This window comes from Chenopodium album, chromosome 21 (assembly GCF_948465745.1).
Source record: "Chenopodium album chromosome 21, dcCheAlbu1.1, whole genome shotgun sequence".
Taxonomy (NCBI): domain Eukaryota; kingdom Viridiplantae; phylum Streptophyta; class Magnoliopsida; order Caryophyllales; family Amaranthaceae; genus Chenopodium; species Chenopodium album.
The window spans coordinates 29,976,005-29,999,007 of NC_137854.1; the positions used below are offsets into that span (position 1 = coordinate 29,976,005).

At 33.8% G+C, this 23,003-nt stretch overlaps 1 protein-coding gene across 2 annotated transcripts; it reads right to left on the bottom strand.

The window, feature by feature from the left end:
• Positions 1 to 609: 609 nt before the first annotated feature.
• LOC145601107 (histone-lysine N-methyltransferase, H3 lysine-9 specific SUVH4-like) lies at positions 610 to 14,077 on the bottom strand. 2 transcript variants are annotated; one of them, XM_081657049.1, is made up of 16 exons: positions 13,696 to 14,077; positions 12,910 to 13,371; positions 12,733 to 12,777; positions 12,587 to 12,646; positions 11,073 to 11,127; positions 10,866 to 10,975; positions 10,208 to 10,384; positions 9,463 to 9,561; positions 8,244 to 8,342; positions 7,327 to 7,376; positions 7,141 to 7,229; positions 4,910 to 5,069; positions 4,691 to 4,796; positions 4,303 to 4,485; positions 1,303 to 1,539; positions 610 to 1,051 (listed from the first exon to the last, which is right to left on the bottom strand). In XM_081657049.1, the coding sequence occupies exons 2-16, from the start codon at positions 13,360 to 13,362 to the stop codon at positions 938 to 940; spliced, it is 2,037 nt and encodes a 678-aa protein (XP_081513175.1). In that variant the 5' UTR covers positions 13,363 to 13,371; positions 13,696 to 14,077; the 3' UTR covers positions 610 to 937. The 2 variants fall into 2 exon arrangements, with proteins under 2 accessions (XP_081513175.1, XP_081513174.1); XM_081657048.1 differs by having other exon boundaries at positions 611 to 1,051; positions 13,657 to 14,075.
• Positions 14,078 to 23,003: the final 8,926 nt, after the last annotated feature.

Genomic DNA, 23,003 nt, shown 5'->3' on the forward strand with positions numbered 1-23,003 from the left:
AGTATATTTTATAATCATCTTTTGTATCATGCTTGATCACACTCTATTAAGGGGAGCTAATGTATGGACTGATCCGTCAGTATTAACTTTTTAGCAAATGTCATGCAATGTTTGAGTTTGGCATTGGCAATTTCCTAGACAATAAAATGGGTATATCTACATGAGTAAACTGCATTTGAGAGTTTATGTACTACCTCCGTTTTCTATTTCTTGTAACAAATGAATATTTTATATCTCACAAATAATACCCCTTTGTTGCGAGTAATAAGAAACGGAGGTAGTATATCTATTACAAATTTTCAAAAGGTATGATAGGAAATGGATATTAAAGTGATTGATTATCTACAACTAAGTCTTTAATAAAACCACATCATAGCGAAAAGAACAATGGCAGCTAATTTTGGCCTTTGCATATTCTTACTGTAGCTAACATATACATTAATACATGCAGAATTTAATTATTAATTTTATTTTATTTTTCGCTCTTCTCAGAAAATGCAATTCCGTTTTACAAATGTCAGTGTACAGCTACCTTCATATATCTGACTCTGAAGAGTGGGAAAATAAAGTACTGAATCTGAAAGTAGCCAAGTAGGGAATTAATATAGCAAGAGGAAACACCAACTGCTGAAAGCTAAAAATTTTGAACATCGCCTTAACTACATTTCTTTCAAATATCAGTTCTAATATCTTGTATCTTACAAAAAATTGGCCCCTATACTCTTCTATTTTTAAGCACCACAAGTCCACAACCTCTGACTGTATTTCATATCTATATAAACTTGAGGCTAGATTCGAGCCCTCGGTTTTCTCAAGAGCAAAAAGAATACGCCTAACTGTTAGCATTCTATACAGCATTCTATCACATTCACAATTTCAAACATTGTCCAGCAGTAACAGACTAACAAAAAGCTGGTTACTGAAGCCAATTAGCAGCTTAAAAAAGTCGCTTGCGACAACCCTCAGCACCACAATAGCAAGCCATCTGCTTTACCTTCCCATCAGGGCCAATGACACTGTCAAGCGCATAGCCATAGTCATATGTAAGCTCCTATCAAGAAAAAACAATTGTCAGTTAATACAACAGTTTTAAAATGACAAACAAGTCCCCGCAATGATTGAAAGATCTGAATTAACAAAACCAACTATAAAATTTCACAAGTTTGAGCAGCTTCACAAAACATATACTTCCTCTATTTTTAAAAAAATGCATTTGACTTTCACACTTCGCAACACACCACTTTGAACATTAATAACTCTAATAATCTACTAATAAAAATTGTTAAAAGTAGAACCAATTACTTGTAGAGGTGGTATGTTGTCAGCAGCGAAGAGCATCACCCTAGCCAATTTGATGTCATGATGCGAACTCAACACACATTGTACAAAGAGGTTTGGTTCGCAACTATGATTGATAAACCTGGCTAGATTTCCTGTGACTCCAGCATCAATGCAGAACTCCACCATACTATCAACAACCTTCTCCTCAGGTTTCTCATGAGCATTCTCAGCAGGGATAGACACGTCTCGCAATCTCATCTGATGACAAACATTTTAACAATGAGAAAAGTATTCGGTTTTAACTAGCAGACAAGCCTAATACTGTATACAGGTTTGGTCAGGTACAGTGACAGAGAGATATCAAACAGGCTCAGTGAAAAGAAGAAAGGAGTTCAATCCAACTAAAATATTATCAATACATGTACAGCTACAAAATGGGTGCAAGTGTGCAACCACAGTTCAAAAAAAAAAACAAAAATAGAATCATCTGGTGACTTGACCATTTGACAGGAAAGATGAGACTTCAATACAGAATTCATTGCGACTTTTGTAAGATTTTAAATATCTTAAATACTTGAACAATCTTAATCCTCAAAGAGGAATGACATTCATCAGCCTAGGGAAGGCCAGGAAATATGCAAGGAATCAACATTTGAGGGAGGGGCACATTAGTCATAGCCTATTAGTAGTGTCTTGAGGAATAAGAAAGAGTTAGTTATGAGACTTTTTCTATAAATAGACCTCATTAGGAGGAGTAATTATCATGTTGAATATTGTTGTGGTTATGTCATTGGGAGAGAGTGAGCCTCTCGAAAGCTCATATTAGGAGATAATCCACCTCTCAAAAGTGGAATTATCCTTCTATTAGTGTAATTCGCCTATTATCAATATAATCATCATTGTTCTTCCCTAATTTCTGTCATATTTAGAGCTGTAATCTGGTCAGAAACCATGCTAATTCCTAGCAAATGGTATCAGAGCAGTTCGGTCTCCGGTGACCTTGCTGGAAGTCTGGCGAACGTGCCTGTGAACAGTGAGTTCGCTGACATGTTCTCACAGCCAGAAATTGAGGCAAAAATTGATGAAATAACAGATCGATTGTGCCATAACATAGAGAAGATTTTTGAGGATGCAATTTCTCGAATCAAATTAGGGTCAGGAGTACTTCACGAAGACTTCGAGGAAGATGAACCTCAGGTCAGTGAGTCGGCCACCTCCGAGTTGTCTTGTGGTGAGGAGGAACTTCCATCACAGGAGGACAAGATGGTGGAGGAACTGAAAATTTTCAGATCTGACCGGTACTTCTACTCCGTCGTGAGTGGCCTCTCTAGTGGCGCAATGGTGGAGAAGGCAGATTTGGAGATAAGCTCGACCGCCGATGACCTAACCGGTGGTTTTCGCAGTGGCGCGGGTGTGGAGAATGCAGGTGGAGGACTTGTGAGATCAGAAGCTTGTAATGGTAAGACAAGTAGATCTGGAAGTATTTTGAGTGTTTTCCCAAGAGGTTTTAGCAGAGGTAGAGAAGAATTTTCCGCCGGTAGATATGGTGGCTGGAAAAGTAGGGGTCAGGGAGGTGTTGCCGGCGAAAAACAGAGTTATGAATGTATTAGTCTCGCACGAAAATCGCCAAGAGGAATGTTCGATCGTGTTGGTGCTGGAGGAAACGGGTCTGGTGGTGGCCCTGGTTTTTATGCCGGCGAGACAGGTGGTGATGTAGGTTGTTGGATTATGTACGTTGTTTTGAGTAGTGGGGTGAGGAATGGTGATTTCTCTAGCGGGTTTTCCGGCGGTGGTGTTCTGGCCAGAGGTGGCTTGGTCGGTAGTAGGCCCTTTGTGAGCGGCGGATTCGCCGGTGGAAAACTTCAAGGGTGGTTGCTTGGTGGTTTCCAGAAACCTTTAGAAAGAGAAGAGTATGGGAAAAGCTTGAGTGGATATTTTGTTGGCTTGGAGAGGAAGTCAAAAATGAAAAGTTCTAGTAAGGGTATTATAGTAATATACCTTGAAGATATTGGAAAATTTATCAACCAGCTCTCACGTGCTTCAGACAAAATAGATTGCCATAGTGGGTTTTTGAGAATGAATGGGCTTACTCATTTAAAGCCCAACCTATCATCTTTTGGAGTGACTTACAAATTAAACTCTTCCGATTTTGGGTTTGGTAAACTTAGGCCCATCCATCCAACATCATTTTTAAAACCCAAATTCATCACCCAAATTGTTCATTGCAATTTCCCCTACCCACAGCCAACAAATCCCAAGTCCACGAAGACCAACTCTACCCAAAATTCAATACTATGCTCTCCTAACATGCTTTCAGATTTTTCTGCCATAGGAGGTTCACAAGAGGGAGCACGAATTTTCAACAATGATCAGGAATTCTTAGTGCAGTTTTCTCTCGCCTTTGTCTTATTTGAGAGCTGGGTCAGAGACCGGGAATCCAGTTTCGATTATAAACCACCTTGAGGACAAGGTGAATGTTTGGGCGGCGGGTATTGCAAGGAATCAACATTTGAGGGAGGGGCACATTAGTCATAGCCTATTAGTAGTGTCTTGAGGAATAAGAAAGAGTTAGTTATGAGACTTTTTCTATAAATAGACCTCATTAGGAGGAGTAATTATCATGTTGAATATTGTTGTGGTTATGTCATTGGGAGAGAGTGAGCCTCTCGAAAGCTCATATTAGGAGAGAATCCACCTCTCAAAAGTGGAATTATCCTTCTATTAGTGTAATTCGCCTATTATCAATATAATCATCATTGTTCTTCCCTAATTTCTGTCATATTTAGAGCTGTAATCTGGTCAGAAACCATGCTAATTCCTAGCAAAATACTCATATGGTTAGGTAAGCAGGAAATCTGACAAACAAATGTGGTCATTCTGCAGTGCCACCAACTGGCAGCCTACTTTTTTACCCCAAAGTTCATACACTCTTCCATGGATGGTATTAATGACATGAGGTAAGTGAAGTTTAGGGTGAGACAATTAAATTAAACCTCAAAGATAAAACACATCCCCTAATACCTGTCTCCCATCAAGTCCCTTCATGGTTTGAAGGCAATCTATGTCGAAGATGAAATTGTTTTCCAAAACACTGTCACCCTCATCCGATCTCTTCAGGATTCCCGTGTATTCACAAATTGGGGCACCAGCTGGTATGTAGTCCCAGGACCTCACACCCCAACCCTTCTTTGGTGTACGGAAAACCTACGTAGAATCAAACCAACAATTTATCATATCAGAAAAGTAATTTTAGTAAATATCAGTCAAGCCTCGGCTTCTGTAAATCCTACCTCCGTTTCGTACTAGTTGCAACTTTGGAAAATTTTATATCTCACAAATAATACCCCAAAGTTGCAACTAATAAGAAACGGAGGTAGTATATGAATTTCAATTGGAAAAGCATTAGCACCTCAAAGCGATATCTCAAGCCTTTTTGGGAAACACGATTGATGCAAGAAGGACCACAGCCACACTTTGGGCCACACTCGAACACTACAGCCTTTGCTTCAATGAGCCTAAAAGAAAACATAGTGCAAGAAATAAGGAGAAGTGTAAACAAGCTCATTAATAATTTAATGAAGAATTTCAAAAGCTTTCAAACACTACTAGCTTTTGAATATTGTTTTACCTGCCACCATCCCTATGAACATACGGGAAGTCTGAACCATTAAGCCGAGCACAAGCACATATATTAGGATTGGTGCAACCATCAACGCAATCACATCCACGAGTAGGGGCAGGAATTTTAACATTGTCCGCAACTTGGATAGATTTGAAGTATTTGAAGCCTAAAATGTGCCATCTCAATCAAATAGAAGGAGATCGAGCATACAATAAACTGCATACTAAATAGCCATAGCATCTCACAGACTAAATGACAATGATAACATAGAATAACAGAATCCTTCTCAATAAATTTCAAACAAGAGGTCATTCTAAGTTTCTAACTGACATCTTTCAATCTGAGTAACAAATGAATTCTTGTACAATTTAAGTGCTGGCACCCTAAAGCCTTTATTTTAAGATAGTTTTTTACATGATATGCAACTACTTTCAAAGCTTTTTAATGACAAAATGAACAAATAACTGGGGATGAAAAGAGAGTAAGGAAAAGGGAGATGTGGGAGAGGGAGTCAGAAAAATGAAAGAAGAGGGAGAGAAAAGAAGAGAGAAGGTGAGAGAGGGAGGGGGTAAGACAAGAATGGATTCCCAAACAAGCTATCTAAGTGGCGGGTTCAAATCCATTCTCATTATAGCTCATGATCCACAAAATCAACACCAACTTAAAGATCCAATTCCCTTCCCAAAAAAAAAATATAAAATAAATAAATAAATAATAACCAATTTGGTTTTATGCCTGGGAGATCTACTATGGAGGCAATCCATTTGATAAGACAAATGATGGAGTTTTATAGGGTAAAGAAGAAAGATCTTCATATGGTCTTTATTGATTTAGAGAAGGCATATGACAAGGTGCCAAGAGAGATACTTTGGTGGGCAATGTTGAAGAAAGGTATCCCACGAAGGTATGTAGACCTAGTTAAGGATATGTATCGGGATGTGTCAACAAATGTGAGGACATGCGGAGGGTTGACAAAAGATTTCCCTATTACAATCGGATTGCATCAAGGGTCTGCATTAAGCCCTTTTCTTTTTGCAACGGTTCTAGACGAATTAACTAGACCAATTCAAGATGAGGTTCCATGGTGTATGCTGTTCGCAGATGATATCGTTTTGGTGGATGAGACTAAGGATGGGGTTAATGTCAAGTTGGAGCAATGGAGGCAAAGGTTGGAATCTAGAGGGTTTAAGCTAAGTCGGAGTAAGACTGAATATTTGGTATGTCGTTTTGGCACTCAGAGGGGGACAAGCAATGAAGTGGTGAGTTTGGATGGAAAGGATTTGACCATGAGTGAATGTTTTAAGTACCTAGGGTCGATCATCCAGAAGAATGGTGACATTGATCAAGACGTGACCCACAGGATTAAGTCAGGGTGGCTTAAATGGAGAGCGGCCACGGGAGTGCTATGCGACCGCAGCATTCCCTTAAAGTTGAAGGGAAAATTCTACAGGACTGCCATAAGACCAGTGTTGCTCTATGGTACAGAATGTTGGGCTTCTAAGAAAGAGCATATTAAAAAGATGGAGGTTACGGAAATGCGCATGTTAAGGTGGATGTGTGGAAACACTTTAAGAGATAGAATCAGAAATGAGGTTATTCGCAAGAAAGTAGGTGTGGCGGGCATTGTAGATAAATTAAGGGAAAATCGTCTGCGTTGGTTTGGACATGTAAGACGGAGACCCGAGGGTGCACCGGTGCGAAGAGTGGAAGAGTGGGACCATGGAGGGATTAAACGAGGAAGAGGGAGACCAAAGATGACTTGGTTGGAAGGAGTGAGGAAGGATATGAAGTGCATGGATTTACGTGAGGATGAAGTTTTGGATCGTAAGGGATGGAGGAGAAAGATTTATGTTGATGACTACACGGAATAATCAAATTTGGTTCATGTTAGCCGACCCCACTTTTGGGATTAAGGCTTTGATTGATTGATTGATTGATTGATAAACTAAAAGGTTCATTTCCATATGAAATGTGATCATAGTCAACCAAATCTTAAATTTCCTAGATTTCTATCCAATATTAGGAACAAGACAGGTCCGATGTCATTAATCACAAAATCTGACCAAGTTATATCCAACTTCATATGCTGACCCTAGGTCAAAATATATTTTCATATCATTTAAGTACTCTTATTATACTCACCAAAAATAAACTTAGCTAGCCAATCATTACAAACCACAACCAAAGAACAAAAGTCAAAAAACAGCAAACAAACATGAACGAGTAGGCAAACTCACCAGTAGGTGGTACAGGAGGATCATCAACTAAATTTGTTGCAGGAATAGGAATATTCTCCTGACCTCCAGAAATGTCCTCACAAACCAACCTAAATTAAACAAGAAAATCAGCATTAATATCTTGAAATATAGGCAGTATTACCTACATAAATAGATTAGCGTACACTAAGAAACTATAACACATACCCTCGTACTTCAGAAACAGAATCAGGAATACGTCCTCGGATAAATTGAACCTGGCACAATAGTTTAAGCAATATAAGAAACAGCATAGAAAAGCATTCACTTGAAATGATTTCAGTTATTAGTTTATTACAATTAATAATAAAATAGCAATTTGGGGATGACAAGTGAGAATCAATAAACTAAGCCAAAGATTGCACAGGATTCAGCTACACAGGAGCTCCAACATACCAGCAACTAGGCTTTAAATATATTTCTTTAATGCTTCTACTTATGAAAAATAACCCATTAGGTTCACACAGGCATAAGTGTATACACAAATAAAACAGAATGGAGGAGTTATGAATGATAACTGTTAGAAAGAGAAGTGTCGCAAATAGATTTGGAACACTGAAACTGTTCTACCATATATGCATACATTAGAAAGATGTTCTCGAGATAAATTAAACAAAGATGCAGATCATGTAATAGCAAAACACCTAGTTAAGGCATATCCTTAAAAAGAAAATGAAGATATTGCACCCAAGATAAATAGTCAAGGTATGAGCTCTCATTGTAAGATCCTAATCAAAGAACAAAACACAGTTGAATTGCACCTGAGCAATCCAGATAAGTGTTTTTCCCACAAATTCTACAGCTGGGGAAGAGCAATTTATTCTAAGGATAAAGATTTATGCTAAACTTCAACATCAATTCATGAGTTCATGCAGATCATGAGTTCATGACCATTAGTGGTTCCCAAACACATCTCAAAATATATTACAAGTCAAAAGGAATTGTGAAGACAAAAGAGGACTTCCACAAGTCAGCAATTCAGCCCATCACTAGAGAGAGAGAGAGAGAGAGGCGAACACCATGACCACATCAACAATCTTGTTAACAATTTATCATACAAAAAAAATTTGAGAAAATGCAGAAACCTGGGTGGTAGTCAACTCAGGCTGGCCTTCAAGCCGCTTCAAGCGAAACTTATAAACAGTATAACCAGAGATGCCTTTCTCTGCCCAATAATTCACAACCTGCCCAAAACATTTATCATTTATATTTAACACAATGTAGCACACAAAGAAAGAGGTGTGCAGGATACCGCATGAAACATGTATAATTCCACAGCAAAAATTACGTATTGAAACATTTAAGTATTAAACTATCGTGCATTGTTTCATCATTTACAAGTCACTAACCAAAAATAGAAACCATTCTTGCATGAACCATGATACAAGATTAGAACACAATAACATGACTGAATACTGTTCCAATTGAAACAAAAGAAATCACAAGATAGACTGCATTAATAAAAAGTACTCCCTTAAACCAAAATTAGTTACTCTGTAGTCCCTACAATATAGTGTCTGCATTATTTTTAGGTGTCCTAGAATATCGTGCCTATTTCTAATAATTCTATTTTCAATTTACATATAGTATTACCATAACACACCTATTATTACCTTTCCTAAATAAAATACCCCCTATAATTCCCTAAATTTTCACGCCATTATCTACAGTTTATATATTTTCCATATAAACTATCTACACATTCAAAGCTTCATCAAATTTACTTTTTTTTTTTTTTGTGCCTTTTCCCATGTAATATACTCTTACATCTTACTTTTAAGAACCTTACACTCTATACAACCCTTATTTCTGGTGGGAAATGATAAACGAGTACTACCCTATGGACGGAGGGAGTATAATGGAAAAAAAGTTGATGCAACTTCTTTTAATGTGACGTCCCCCCAAACACCAACCCTCACTGAAATTACGAATATTGGATTAAAGACAGAACAGGGATTTTTAATAAAATGGGGACCCACCAAACGAAAATAATCAAATATTAGCCCATAGTGACTGGATAGAGGAAAGTTAGAGCAAATAGTAATCGTCCTTATCTATCAAGTAACTATCATTTTTTAGAAGATTGTTCAGATTTCCATTCACATCAATATTATATGACTATCATATCACCATCTTACAAATTCAAAATATTTCATTTATGGAATTACTATGACAAGAATGTCTAAAACTAAACCTATTTCTTTCCCAGATTATAAAATGCAAGCAAAAAAAGATACCTTCCATACAGCTACATAATAAACGCAAATGAGACCAACGCAATGTACCAGACTAACAGATTATTACCTGATACAAACCATCATACGTGTACACTTTTCCAACATAACTGTTTTTAGAAGAGTGACCACGAACAACTCGCACAGGCAATCCCTGCTCCATACTATTCTGCAAATAAACAATTATATACATTGTCAATGATACAATTTATTAGAAAACTTATACAACAACAACAAAGCCTTGGTCCCAAATGATTTGGGGTCGGCTAAAATAAATCATCGTAAGGAACCATTCGTGAAAAGTAAAACACAAAAAGTAAATAGATAAGTTAATGAAAGAAATATACACAAACAAAATTAAATCAATTTAAAATATAATACTCCGTATGCCCATTACTAAATCATGCCTAATTTGGAACTTAGAAAGATAAAAGTAGCAGGAATAGGCAATCAATAAACACACCGAGGCAATATAAGTAAGAAATGCCTTCAAAGTATCAATGTTTCAGTTGAGATCAGAAAAGACATACTTCACTTAAATCTCACAAGAGCAGTAGCCAGTGGAAACTATTCAGCAATTCCAGATGAAATAAAATATAATTTTAGATTAAAAAGCAAAGATAACCTGATAGTCATGATGTAACTATTTATTCTCATTCTATTTCTAATCACTGAATGATAGCTTCCTGCAGTTACAACCTCTATACATTTCAAACTCTCCTCAAATCAGATATGCATCCATGAATAATTCATTTACAGAGAGAAGCTAATAAACATATTCAGAAAAATCCAATCTAGTATCTTCTTTAGCAAACCTTCAGTGCTAGATTGCCCCGCATCATTTTCTGATCTTTATTCTGCTTCTTATCACCTAGTAGATTGTTTCCACCTTGACCTGTGTAGACAATATCCTCTGAATTGTCTAAATCATCCTCATATTGGCCTGAAAGGACAATAGCAACAGCAATAGGAAAGGTATATCTGCTATATTCCTGCACAATAACAAAAATAGAATTTCAGAAAACAAAAGTAAAGCGCACTAAGAGTGCAACTGTTCACGTAAGAACCATTAATAAATTCAGCATCACACTATCTCAAGAAAGAGTACAAAGCCTAAAGATGATATGTACATGTAAGGACCTTTCACAACTTGAGTAATACATTATCACACAATCCCAAGTATTCATATTATAAAACCACACTAAAGGTATGAAACTCTAATCTCACAGAAAAGAATGTAAAGTTCTATGTAAAGACTGAATAACTAAGCATCTCAACTCTCAAGATGCAATATAGAAAAATAAAACCTCAAATGGTAATACTAAAGTACACTAGGAGCGTACCTTGAGTTTTCAAAAAAAAAAAAAAAGTACACTAGGAGCGTATGAAAAGTATTAATAATCATTTTTACCCTAACAAACAAAATTCATCAGTCAAAGATCAGCAAGTAGATGAAATGACAAAATGCATTACCCCATTGCAATATGAGACGCCCATATAATCAATTCCATTAAGCCAGTGACTGTGGAAACCTACTGCAACCATTTCTGCCCGTGAAAAGAACTGGTGGCCAACATCAACACCTGCATCCGTAACAGCAAAGGCATAAATACTACGGAAAACTTTTCATCAGTGAGACTATGTTCATTTGTTCTAGAATTTAGAGTGTACTACACCTACCAGGAATAGCCCCAAACTGCTTGAAGGGATACAACACTTTACCAGTATCCGACATCTGCCACATTCCATGAGCAAGGATCGAGTAAGACTTGGTTTACAACATAAATAATTCACATGCAAAATATAGTGAGAGCAAAAGGATATACATTTACTACACCATAAAATAATATTCCTACATAAAACAGAGGAAATAAACCTCCAGAATATCACAGGCACCCATAAATTTCATAATGGATATGCACAAATGCACAATCAGACACTAATTTTAAATCTTTTATAGCATCACCAGTGAGGAATGCACATTGAGACATACAGAAAAGAGTGGTCAGTTGTTTTAAAATGCTAGTAGTAATGCTGATGATTTACTTTACCAAGCACTATACTTGGAACATGTGATGAAGAGTAGCACAGTAAAAATTATATTGATAGTTCAGAAGATCATTTAGAACTCTTAATTCTAGTAGCAGGTTTGAGACAAACTGTTTTCAATAGAGGAAGTAGAAAATATTTCTCATAAAATTTATGTTCTCCACAATCTTCAGTATACCTATTTTGAAACAGTGGCATATCCAGAATCTAAGTTCAGAATATGCACAATCATGTGAACAATAACCCAAACCCGCCTTCATTATCCTGTACTCCGTATTTATTCTACATAACTACTTCCTTATCAGGTAGTATTTCCACACTTGGATCATTAAAAGGAAAGCCAATTATTGCCCAAAATTATATTCTTTAAAAGTTGATCTACAAACATAGATGTACAAACCCGTTGAAGAACGAAATAGCAATAGTTGTTACAAAAATCTAACAATATCATTAATAAGGAAATAAGTAAAGGGAAAGAAGGAGTTGCATATGGGTTAACTAGATTCAAACTCAAGATTACAAAAACCCCACCAATCACTCTAAAGACACTCATTTATCAGCAAGCTGCACTCACTTATTAACCCAAATTTCCCTTCAACTTGATTTATATAAGCAACCAGAATATGCAAGTGCATAGCCTTGGTGTTGACTGAATCCATTAATGTTTCGAAATGGACATGTATTACTATACAGGATACATAGGCATTTAGGATAGCATGCTGACATCAACTATATTTTCTATTTAAATGGGCAAATACAAAGCTTTTTTTCTTATTAAAGTTCTCACATACCCAAGATAATAATTCAAAAGAACACATAATTGCTAAACCACAACAAGGAAGCCTTTCGATGCCAAAATCAGCATTGCCAGCAAAATGACAGCTATAAAAATGTCACTTCTATATAACCCTATAAAGCCCCAACTCTGAACAATATACAAACAAGCAGAAACATTGACACACCTTCCTTTTACTTCACCATTACTATATAATAGCTAGAGAAAGATATATAGTACTTGTTTAAGTCATAAATAGATTACACAACATCAGGTGATTATAAGTGCAACTATGCTGTTAACTGTTAAGAGAAGATAAAAGAAATATTGAGGTAACACAACAACTTTGTCTTTATCAAATAAATCTTACCTTGGTAATTGCCTTAAGATCTGGACGTTTATGAGGTACTCTTCTGTCCTCGACACCCTTCTGATAACCCAAAAAAACATCAAAATCAGAAATATATATTACAAATAATAATGGAAAAAAAATGAACGTGAAGAAGTGACATCAACCTTCTTCTTTTCAGCTTCAAACAGCTTACATCTATTCTCCTCTTCCTACAATAAAAATAAACAACAACAATCACATACTTAAAATGCTAAAACAATAACGCCTTAATCCCATAAGTGGGGTCGGAAAACAGTACCACAATTTATTCACAAAAATACTTAAACATAAAACACACGCACCTGAATAAGATGCAGGTAATAATTGTTGAAAATTCTAAGAGTCTCCTTAACTTTGTAATGATCACTCTTCTCCACTTCAACTCCATTACCATCCTTTTGAACCTCCTCTAACTTCAACCCCAAATCCATCAACCCATTCCCCGGCTCGACATCGCGGCCAATCATACCCCTCATGATCTCCATCTCTGTTCCCTCATTCTCCCTTATCACTGCCGGCACCTTCGCCGACTTCCGACCACCACTACTCCGCTGATTCTTCCTCTTCTTAATCGGACTAACTTCCTCAATTTTCGCCAAAATTTTCTCATTGTACGACACTCGCTTTCCACGTGTCCTGTCACTTTTCCTCCTCCCATCATCCACCTTCTTCTCTTCCACTTCCACCTTCTTCTCCATCATCTCCACCTTCTTCTCTATCACCTCCACATTCTTCTCTACCTCCATTTCCGCCATTACAGTAACCTGTAATCAACAACAGTTTCAACAAAATTTGAGAAAAAATCAACATCATCTTAAAATCATAAAAAAAAACTCGCAATACATGAATCGATTACACAACAATTTCAAATAACAAAATGAAAAAATTCCAGCAACGTCAACAACAATACAACAGAATTCATGCAAAATGCAGTCATCAAAACAACAACAAAATCACAAAAATGAAAAACAAAAATATCAAAACCTGAAGAACTACATCAACATCAAACATTTATTCACAGAAAAATTAAAATTGAAACTGATTCTTACAAATTGCTGTAAAAGCAGGAAAAATGACGAGATTGTTACAAAAAGTAAGAAATGATTTAGGGTTTGATGAAGAATCGGAGAAAGTTAGGGGAAAAAAAGAGGAGAGAGAAAGGTAGGCGAAGAAGCAGAGGAAGAAAGAGAGAGAGAGTATGGAAAAGAGTGAAGAAGAGAGAGAGAAGTTGAAGAGGCGCGGAATTTTGAAGGAATTGCGAAAATTTGGCAAAACTGAAAACTCCCTCTTTTTATTTTGTTTATGTCTGAAATATTGCGCCTTCTTTCTACTTTCTACTTTCTACTTTCTACTTTCTCTCTCTATAATTTTGTTTTCTCTCTCTAAAAAATGTAAAAATAATAATGGATTGATTTTGTTGGTGATGTAGTGAAGTTGGGAAAGGAAGGTGGAGGAGTGCAGGTGGCAGAAACAGTGTATTTGTTTCTCTCTCTAAAATATTATTACTAGCAGTGTAAGAAGAGGAGAGAGAGAATGAGGAGGTTATTTTTATTACAGGGATCGAGGAAAAAGTGGGGTCGGATGGATGGATGGATGCTGCTTTGGTGTAAAAGCTGCGTTTTTTTAAAATTTCATAATATTGCGTTTTTGGTTTTTCTACTCCAGTTTCCACCCACTTCTTTTCATTTTTTTGGTTTTCCCCTTTTTTTTTTTTTAAATGTAAATATAATATAATATTCCCTTAGTCATTTACTGTGTTTTTTATTATTTATGCGAGTAAAAATTATGAAACTTGATACTCCCTCCGTCCCTAAATTACATTCCTCCTTTCTATTTTTGGTATTCCAAAATTACATTCCTCCTTTCTATTTTTGGTAAGTATTTTTTAGTAAATCAACTCTCTTTTTCTGTTTTACATTTAATGCTTTCTCACTCATCCCTACCTAATCTCACTCATAATCTTTGTGCCAAATTACAATGAATATGATTGGTTAAAAATTTTCAATTAGGAGCATGTGATTGGTCCCTTTTTTTTGCAAAGGATTGATGACATGTCATGAGTAATAACTAATCTATCTTTGTACTTCCCATTGCATTATCTAATTATTGTTATTTGTCTTATTCTTCCCTCCTTAATTCCCGTGTAAATTTCCAAACAAGAATGTAATTTAGGGACGGAGGGAGTATTAATAAAATATACTCCGTACTTGAATACAATGAATTGATTCTAACAACATTTGAATATATATTCACTTATAGATTAACGAGAATTCATAATTAAAGTTTTAAAAGTTTGACTCATACTCCAAATATTTCGAGAAAATATAAGTTTATCTCATTAACAAGTTCATGGTCAAAGTTTTTTGTTGTATATTGGTCTCATAACCAAAATGTCATGATAATTAGATAAAATGACAAAAATGTAAATAAATCAACAACTTTTTTGTCATAAGTGGGTCCCATTGTTTTTCATTTACTACCTACGTTACATATTAGTTGCAACTTTGGGCAATATTTGTGAGAGATAAAATATTCCAAAGTTGCAACTAATATGTAACAGAGGTAGTATTTACCAAATATTATGCTGACTAGACAAAATTGTTGATTTGTTATATTTTTGGCATTGATAAACAAAAATTTGTTTACCAAAGAGATAAATTGATACTTTCTCGTATATTTGTAATGGGGCAAGAAATAAATGACAGAGGGAGAATTATTCATATACTCTCACGGTATTTTTAAAAGTTTAACATTTTGACTGGCACATAATTTTTGGCTACTTAATTGCCCTGTTGCTAAATTTTCGGTCAAAATTTAATTACTTTGACTTTGAATTCCCGTTAATATATAAAAGACTATATAGTTATGTGAGAACTTTTTGAATTCATCTTATTTTAAAGTATCAAATTTTTTAAATTTTTACACGTATAGATTTAGAGATATGTATACTTAAAAACACATCTTGAATACTAAGTAAAGTCAAAAGGGACAAAATATTAAAATCGAAAGGAGTAGGAGGTAAGTTGGAGTTGGAGTTGGAGTATTAAAATTGTAAATAAATTAGTGGGGTTAATAATTTAGTGAAATAAAAATAAATCTAAAAGGAAAGAAATAATTGTTTTTTTTTAAATGATAGTGGGTTTCAATGTGAAATTGGGGACCACGAGCGGAAAAAGAAAAAGGGGGGTTGTATACACTTTTAAAAAAACCTGCATATGGTAAGTGTAAAAACTTTAATAAATAAATAAATAAATTAGTATTCCTTTTGTCTTTTAATATTTGCGTCATTTTGAAAATAGGAATATTTGCATTGGGTGTAGGTAAATATTTTTGTAAATAAGAATAATTGCGTTTGGAGTATGTGAAAAAAAATTCATAGATAGGAATAGTTGCATTAGAAGTAGGTAAATATTTTTGAATTAAGAATAGTTGCATTAGAAGTAGGTAAATATTTTTGAATTAAGAATAGTTGCATTAGAAGTAGGTAAATATTTTTGAATTAAGAATAGTTGCATTAGGAGTAGGTAAATAATTTTGTAAATAGAAATAGCTATATTGGGAGTATGCAAATATTTTAATAAAACAATCTACGTAACCATTAAAGGAGAATGTAAAACAGCAAACGCAACCTTCTTTCAGAAAACGGAGGAAGTATTACATAATACTCTCTCCGCTCTTAAGAGAATGTCACACTTACCCTTTTAACGATCACGTTTCAAATGTTTTTATTTTCAATACAAGTGCATAATTAATTACTTTCCCTCACGTACATTATTATATTCATTGTAATCCCCCTTTTTAGTATCGGAAGAATTTGTTACTACATGTGCCTATTTGTAACAAAATTATTTTTCGATAGTAAAATTGCTATTAGTATCGGAACGTATTTGATACTACAATCTCATTTGTATTGGATTAAAAAAAATTCCAACACAATAATGAAGTTTAATACTTAGTTTGTGTAAAAAGCCCAAGTGTCAAAAAACAATTATCCGATACAATTGGCTTTTAAAGTATCACAAATATTTTCTGATACAAAATTTTCTGATACTAAAAACCCGTTTTAGTAGTGCTTTAATGACATAATTGTAGGAGTTTATAGGTACTACGCAGCGGAAATAAACATGAATCATATTCATACTGTACCTAATCTAAGGATCTAATGCATAACACATAAAGAACAAATAATTGTACCTTTGAAGCGTGATTCCACGTGCGATCGAGCAAGAACAATGGGAGATAAAGAACCCCAAGCGTGATTCCTCTACTTGGTCCACGGGCACAAGTTAAACCTCCACTAATGCTAGTTAGTTGCAATTGAAACCTTCAATTGACCTTCTATGGAGAAGAGCGAGCAACGAACCACCATGAACCACCACGAACACCACATGCGCCACCTAGGGTGGCTGGCCGTACGGACGAGGGGAGGAGAGAGATAGCCGTGAGTTAGAGAGAGGATTAGGGTTTTAGCTTAGGATTGGTTGCCTTGATGTCAAAATTCACAGTGTGTGAATTATGACTGCTTACTACAAACCCTAGGCATGGATCTTATTTATAGATCACATCTCTAAATAAGAGCCCATGTCAAAAGCCCAAAACCCTTATCCAAAACACACTACTCTAGCCCAACACTCTACATGGTATGTCATAATCTCATGAGGCCCATTAATGGGTCTCTTACTTGTTTAACCCAATACCCTTGTTGTGTGACCTCATAGGATCCATTCTATAAGGCTTTGGGCTATTTAACTAACCCAAAGATCAATTATCATATCTAGCACCAGATATTGACGACCCTATAGAATGAACTTATTATCTCCATAATAGTGATCCTTGATATATCTAGTAATTGCACTTATCGAAGACATAATTCTTTCAATAATACTCATTTTCTAGAAATCTTTTTTAATAGATTAACATAAGCAATCTGTATACTTTGCATTCATTGTTTATTAAAATAAATATAATGTTTTGGTTGGGTGGTTTGTATTCACATGGATTATGTCAACTAAACATATGTAATTAAAGTTTCATTCTGATTTTAATTGCAACATCATTCCCCAACACCATTAATGCCTCAATAGTTGATATGGAGTAGTAATGACAAAAGATCATCATTTTCCACCAATTTATTTTCCTTTATAACCATGTAAAACCACCAAATTTGACCTTCTTTTGGGAATGGAAAGAGTAGCATTTATTTATTTTCTGATAATTAAATTATACTCCCCCTATTTTTGTTACAATCACAACACTTTTCTTTTACAATCGTTTCATAATAATTGCAACAATTTCTTTTACGTTTGTTTCATAATAATTGGTATTTTGTACTTTTCTTTTAAGTGCATTATTTCTCCTAGACACATATGTCAATGCAAATAATACGTACTCTTAGGCAAAATATAATTGTGAGTGTTAAACAGAGAGAGAAAGATAGAAATACATGTGATGAGGAGAGAGGTGAAGAGAAATAATTATTTTTAAAATGGAAAGAAAACACATGTGATGGGGAAATATACAAATTAAAGAGAGATGATGATTTAAAAAGAAAAGAAAACATTTGTTGTGCGTAGTGTGTAGAAACCATTCTTTGTTAATGTTGCACATAATATGATATAGATAGTATTAAATTATCAATTAGTCAATTATTGTTAAAGATATGAGATATGATCAATGTCAAAAAAATGCAGTCTGTTTGATATATTTTCCTTATTGATCATATTACTAGGAGAATAATATATTTAAGATTACTTATGTTAAGATATTTTCAGAATATATATTTTTATGATTTATGGTTATGGTTGTTAAGATATATTAGTCATAATATATCTTTAGTCTTTGTAAATAATTTTGTTACCTAGTTTATAGCCTAGAATTTTTTGTATTTAGGTATTGCCTATTTAGAAGCATAATTAGTGTGTTATGATAAGTCTTATATCTTGTAGTTCCTTCGTTTTTGTTTAGTTGCTACAGTTCATTTTTTTCATGGTCTCCTAGACAAAGTTTAAGGGGGAGTGAAAGAGATAAAAATAAAAGGGGGCCATGTGAGTAGGAGAGAGATAGAAAGAAAGAAATGTCATGTAATACCCTACTTCGTATTATTTTAATACTCTATCTATATACTCCTTCTATCTTTTTATTTGCATCACTTTTCTTATTGGGGTGTTTTTTTAAAAACATCACTTCTATTTTGGGTAACTTTATACTATATTTTATCATTTTTCTCTCTTACTTTAAACCCCACTCAACTTATTTTATCATCTATCTTTCTTCCATGGTCCCCACTAAAATAATAAATATATATATCCTCTCTCACATACTTTCTCTTTTATGGTTGTATGGAATATTTCAAGCACTATAACCCAAGCTTAACCCCACTGTGATCATACACTAAAGTATGGTAGCGTCCAAAGGGAAAGAAAAGAGAGCAAAAGAGTCGCCAACAAGTTTTAGGAACTTGTAAACCCAAAACGATCCAGGAGATCGTCAACTCCATAAGGTCAGGAGCCAAATAGGGTTCGGGGATGAGGGTACGAATCCAATCTACAAAAGAAAGGACCCGCCCTATAAAAATAGGCCTCTATTTTGTTCTGCTCGTATTCATGTGCGCTTTCTGACTAACATGCAAACATTATATTAATCCTAAACCTGTTTATCTATGTTGGTTGAATATTAATGCACAAATAAAACTATTATTGGCGATCACTTGTATTAAAATCACATAAGCCTAAACTAAATTATTAATTATCTTATTAAGCGTGATTTCAAATACAAATTCCCTTTAAACAAGCATAAAAGTTGTGATCAAGCAATAACAATAAAATAAATATTAAACAACATAATAATAATAATAATATAATCATAATCATAATAATAATAAAAATCATGAATCACCTAGCCAAGTTCAAAGTTGCCTTTCGCCCTAGACGTGAAAGGTTGATACTTTCTGAGGGTTTGGTTCCAAATCCAGTCTAAACTTTTTAACTCTTTCTTTTAATTCTTTGATTTAATTATTTGATTTAATATATCATTGAAGTTTACTAACGCGTGTATTTTGTTATTAGAAAGAGGTACGAGGCTTCGAAGTAAGTAATTAGCTTACTCCCTTTTTATATTTCAATGTAGAAAGTATGTTTAGATTTGATTAATTCATTGTATCATGTTATGATGTTTTATTGCTTTTGAGTATCATGTTTAGGGTGCCTTTTATTCTTTCTAATATCATGTTAGCATGTTAGCATCATGTTAGGCTTAAAGCTTTGATCTTTGATGTTTAGTGACATAGCATGTTAGCATCATGTCAGGCTTAAAGCTTTGATCTTTGATGTTTAGTGACATGTTAAAGTTTGTTATTAATTTTGTCAGTATCATGCCTAGGATCTTGCTATTGTTATTAAGCTTTATTCATGATGATTATGATTATTATTATTGTTATTATGATTATGTTGCTTGATATATATTATTGTTATTGCTTGATCACGCCTTTTATGCATATTTAAAGGGAATTTATACTTGAAATCACGCCTAGTAAGATAATTAATACTTTCGTTTAGGCTAATATGATTTTAATTCAAGTGATCGTCAATAATAGTTTTATTTGTGGATTAATATTCAACCAACATAGATTAAACAGATTAGGGTTAACATAATGATTGCATGTTAGTCAGAAAGCACACATGAATACGAGTAGAATAAAGTAGAGGCCTATTATGGGGCGGGTTCAATCTCTTTTAGATTGGATTCGTACCCTCATCCCCGAACACCAGTCTTGGTTCTAGACCTATTGGAGTTGACGATCTCCTGGATCATTAAGGGTTGTAACCTTTAATTTACCTCGTGAACGGTTTACAAGTTCTTAAAACTTGTTGGCGACTCTTTTGCTCTTGTTTCCTTCCCTTTAGACGCCACCATACTTAAGTGTATGATCACAGTGGGGTTCAAGTTTGGGGTAATGCTTGAAATATTCCCTACACTTATTTATTTTGAAATTAACGTTTGCATGTAGTGCTAGTTTAAAAGTAATGTGAGAGAAGAAAATCATTATAAATTATATTAAAAGGGGGTTAGTTCGAGGTAGGGGGTGCATAAATGAAATTCAAACATAGTATATTATGTTTTACTATTATATTCTACAAATTAATTATTAAGTTCTATTATCGTATTTTTTACACATGAACATGCAATTTTTTAAAATGAAACTTCAGAAGAATAAATCACAATTTTATTTTGTCTTAAATTATAGGAATTAGAATATTTATCCTTCTACTAATAATGAACACAAAGTCAGACTAAAAGGAACATGTATAATAAAAACTAGTCGAAATTAGGCAAATAACATTTTTAATTAACAAAATAATAATATTTATTGATAATTGATTCCATAAATCAAATTGATAATTTTTTCTATAATTCATTAATTACAATTTTAATGATATTATTCCTTCTACAAAAAAGCATGAATTTTATCTAAAATATACATTTACGATAGGTTAAATTTACTTACCAAAAATTTGTCGAATAATAGTTTTAATTAATGAAATATATTTAAATACTTCATAATTAATGTTTTAATTCCAAAATCAAATGATAATATGTCTTCAAAATTAGTAATTACACTTTTAATATTAATCCTTCCACAAATGAACATGAAGTTCATCTAAAATGAATATTTACAACAGATTAAATTTACTAGTCGAAATTCACCAAATAACAGTTTAATTCACAAATAAGTAATTTTAAAATTGGTAACTAGTGTTTCAATTCCAGCTACCCTATATTCAAACACAATAATGTAACCGCATTTAATAATCTTGTGGATTAAATTTGAAAAATTATTTTAAAAAACAACCAAATTACCTCCAATTAACTAACATGAATCACATAAATTCTATATTATAAAAAAGAGTAATGCTTTATGTAGGGCTACAAATGAGCATGAAATATATTTCCTTATTTGGTGTTAATTTAGGAATGCAAGACAAAATCACTCGCAAATCAGTGTAATTGATGAAGATATTTCAGTAATACTTTACTCTTTTAGCGTCTTATACATATACATATATACACATATGTATGTGTGTGTGTATATTATATATATATATACCATCAAACTCATCACAAATCACTAAAGAATAACAAACAAAATGTAGATATATATATTCAATTGCCAAAAGAAAAAAAAAAGAAGAAGAAAGAAAAAGAAAAAAGATAAACTTAGGGTTTGTACTTTTCTTTGAAAAATGAACAAATCAACTTACAATTTGATTTTACGTCTTTCTATTGGAGAAATTCCTTGCATGTGTATGATTTCATCTCTTATATTAGATAATGTGTTTGCTTTTTGTAGAGAATTCGAGCTTTTTGGTGAATAATTTTGATTAGAGATAAAATGAAAAGAGAGTATTTTGATTTAAGGAGAGAAAATTTAGCACTTCTAGGGGGGTTGTAGCGGCTATTACGTTTCAGTGTGAAAAGTGGATAGTGGGGGTATAAGTAGTACTTATATAGAATTAAAAGTGTTACACTCATTGGTTACAACTTACAAGTGGGTTTTTGTGCGTAAGTCTGTAGGTGTAATAAGCACAATGTGGTTGTTAGATAGTATAAGGCAAGATTAGTTGCACAAGATATTTCACAAAGGCTAAGAGTCGATTATACAAAATCTATTTACCTGTTTAGTACTCCATATCTCATTCAAGATGTATTTTATTCACCTACTTTCTGCTTATCTGAACTTACTTGAACATATCAGAACTTATTAAACCTTATTAAAACAAAAATTATTAGTTGTAATTCGAATTTAAAAAAACCCATACCAACATAACTTTTCTTGAACTAATATTATCTGAACTACTACTTTTTACTCTCCCCATTTCATAATAATCACAACACTTTGATTAGCACAGATATCAATGTACAACTTTAACCATTAATATTTGTTATTATATTTTAATAAAAAGTACTGTATAAGAAATAATATGATGAAAATATACTTTAAAGACCAATCCAAAATATTTCACATGATAACATATGTGTTTTTTTTTTATTTTTTATATATTAATAAAATGTATGATAAAAAAAAAAAAAGCATTGTGGCGATTATTATAAAACAAATAGAGTACAAAACTATATTTCTTTAGTGAAAATAAGGTAAAAGAAAAATATATCTTAATGAATCACAAGTTGCAATTTGTCCAAAGCGTGAGGGGAAAGGCTACACATACAATGGTTGTATGTGGTGGCCAACTTACAAACGTTGTTGACAAAAATTAATTGGTTTGCATTTTGGGCTCACTTTACCAATCTTGTTTATCCTTATCTTTTCCGTATTATTTTTTCCCTCCTTTTTTACGTGGCATACGTACAATAACCATAGCCCACAATCCCACGTGCAATA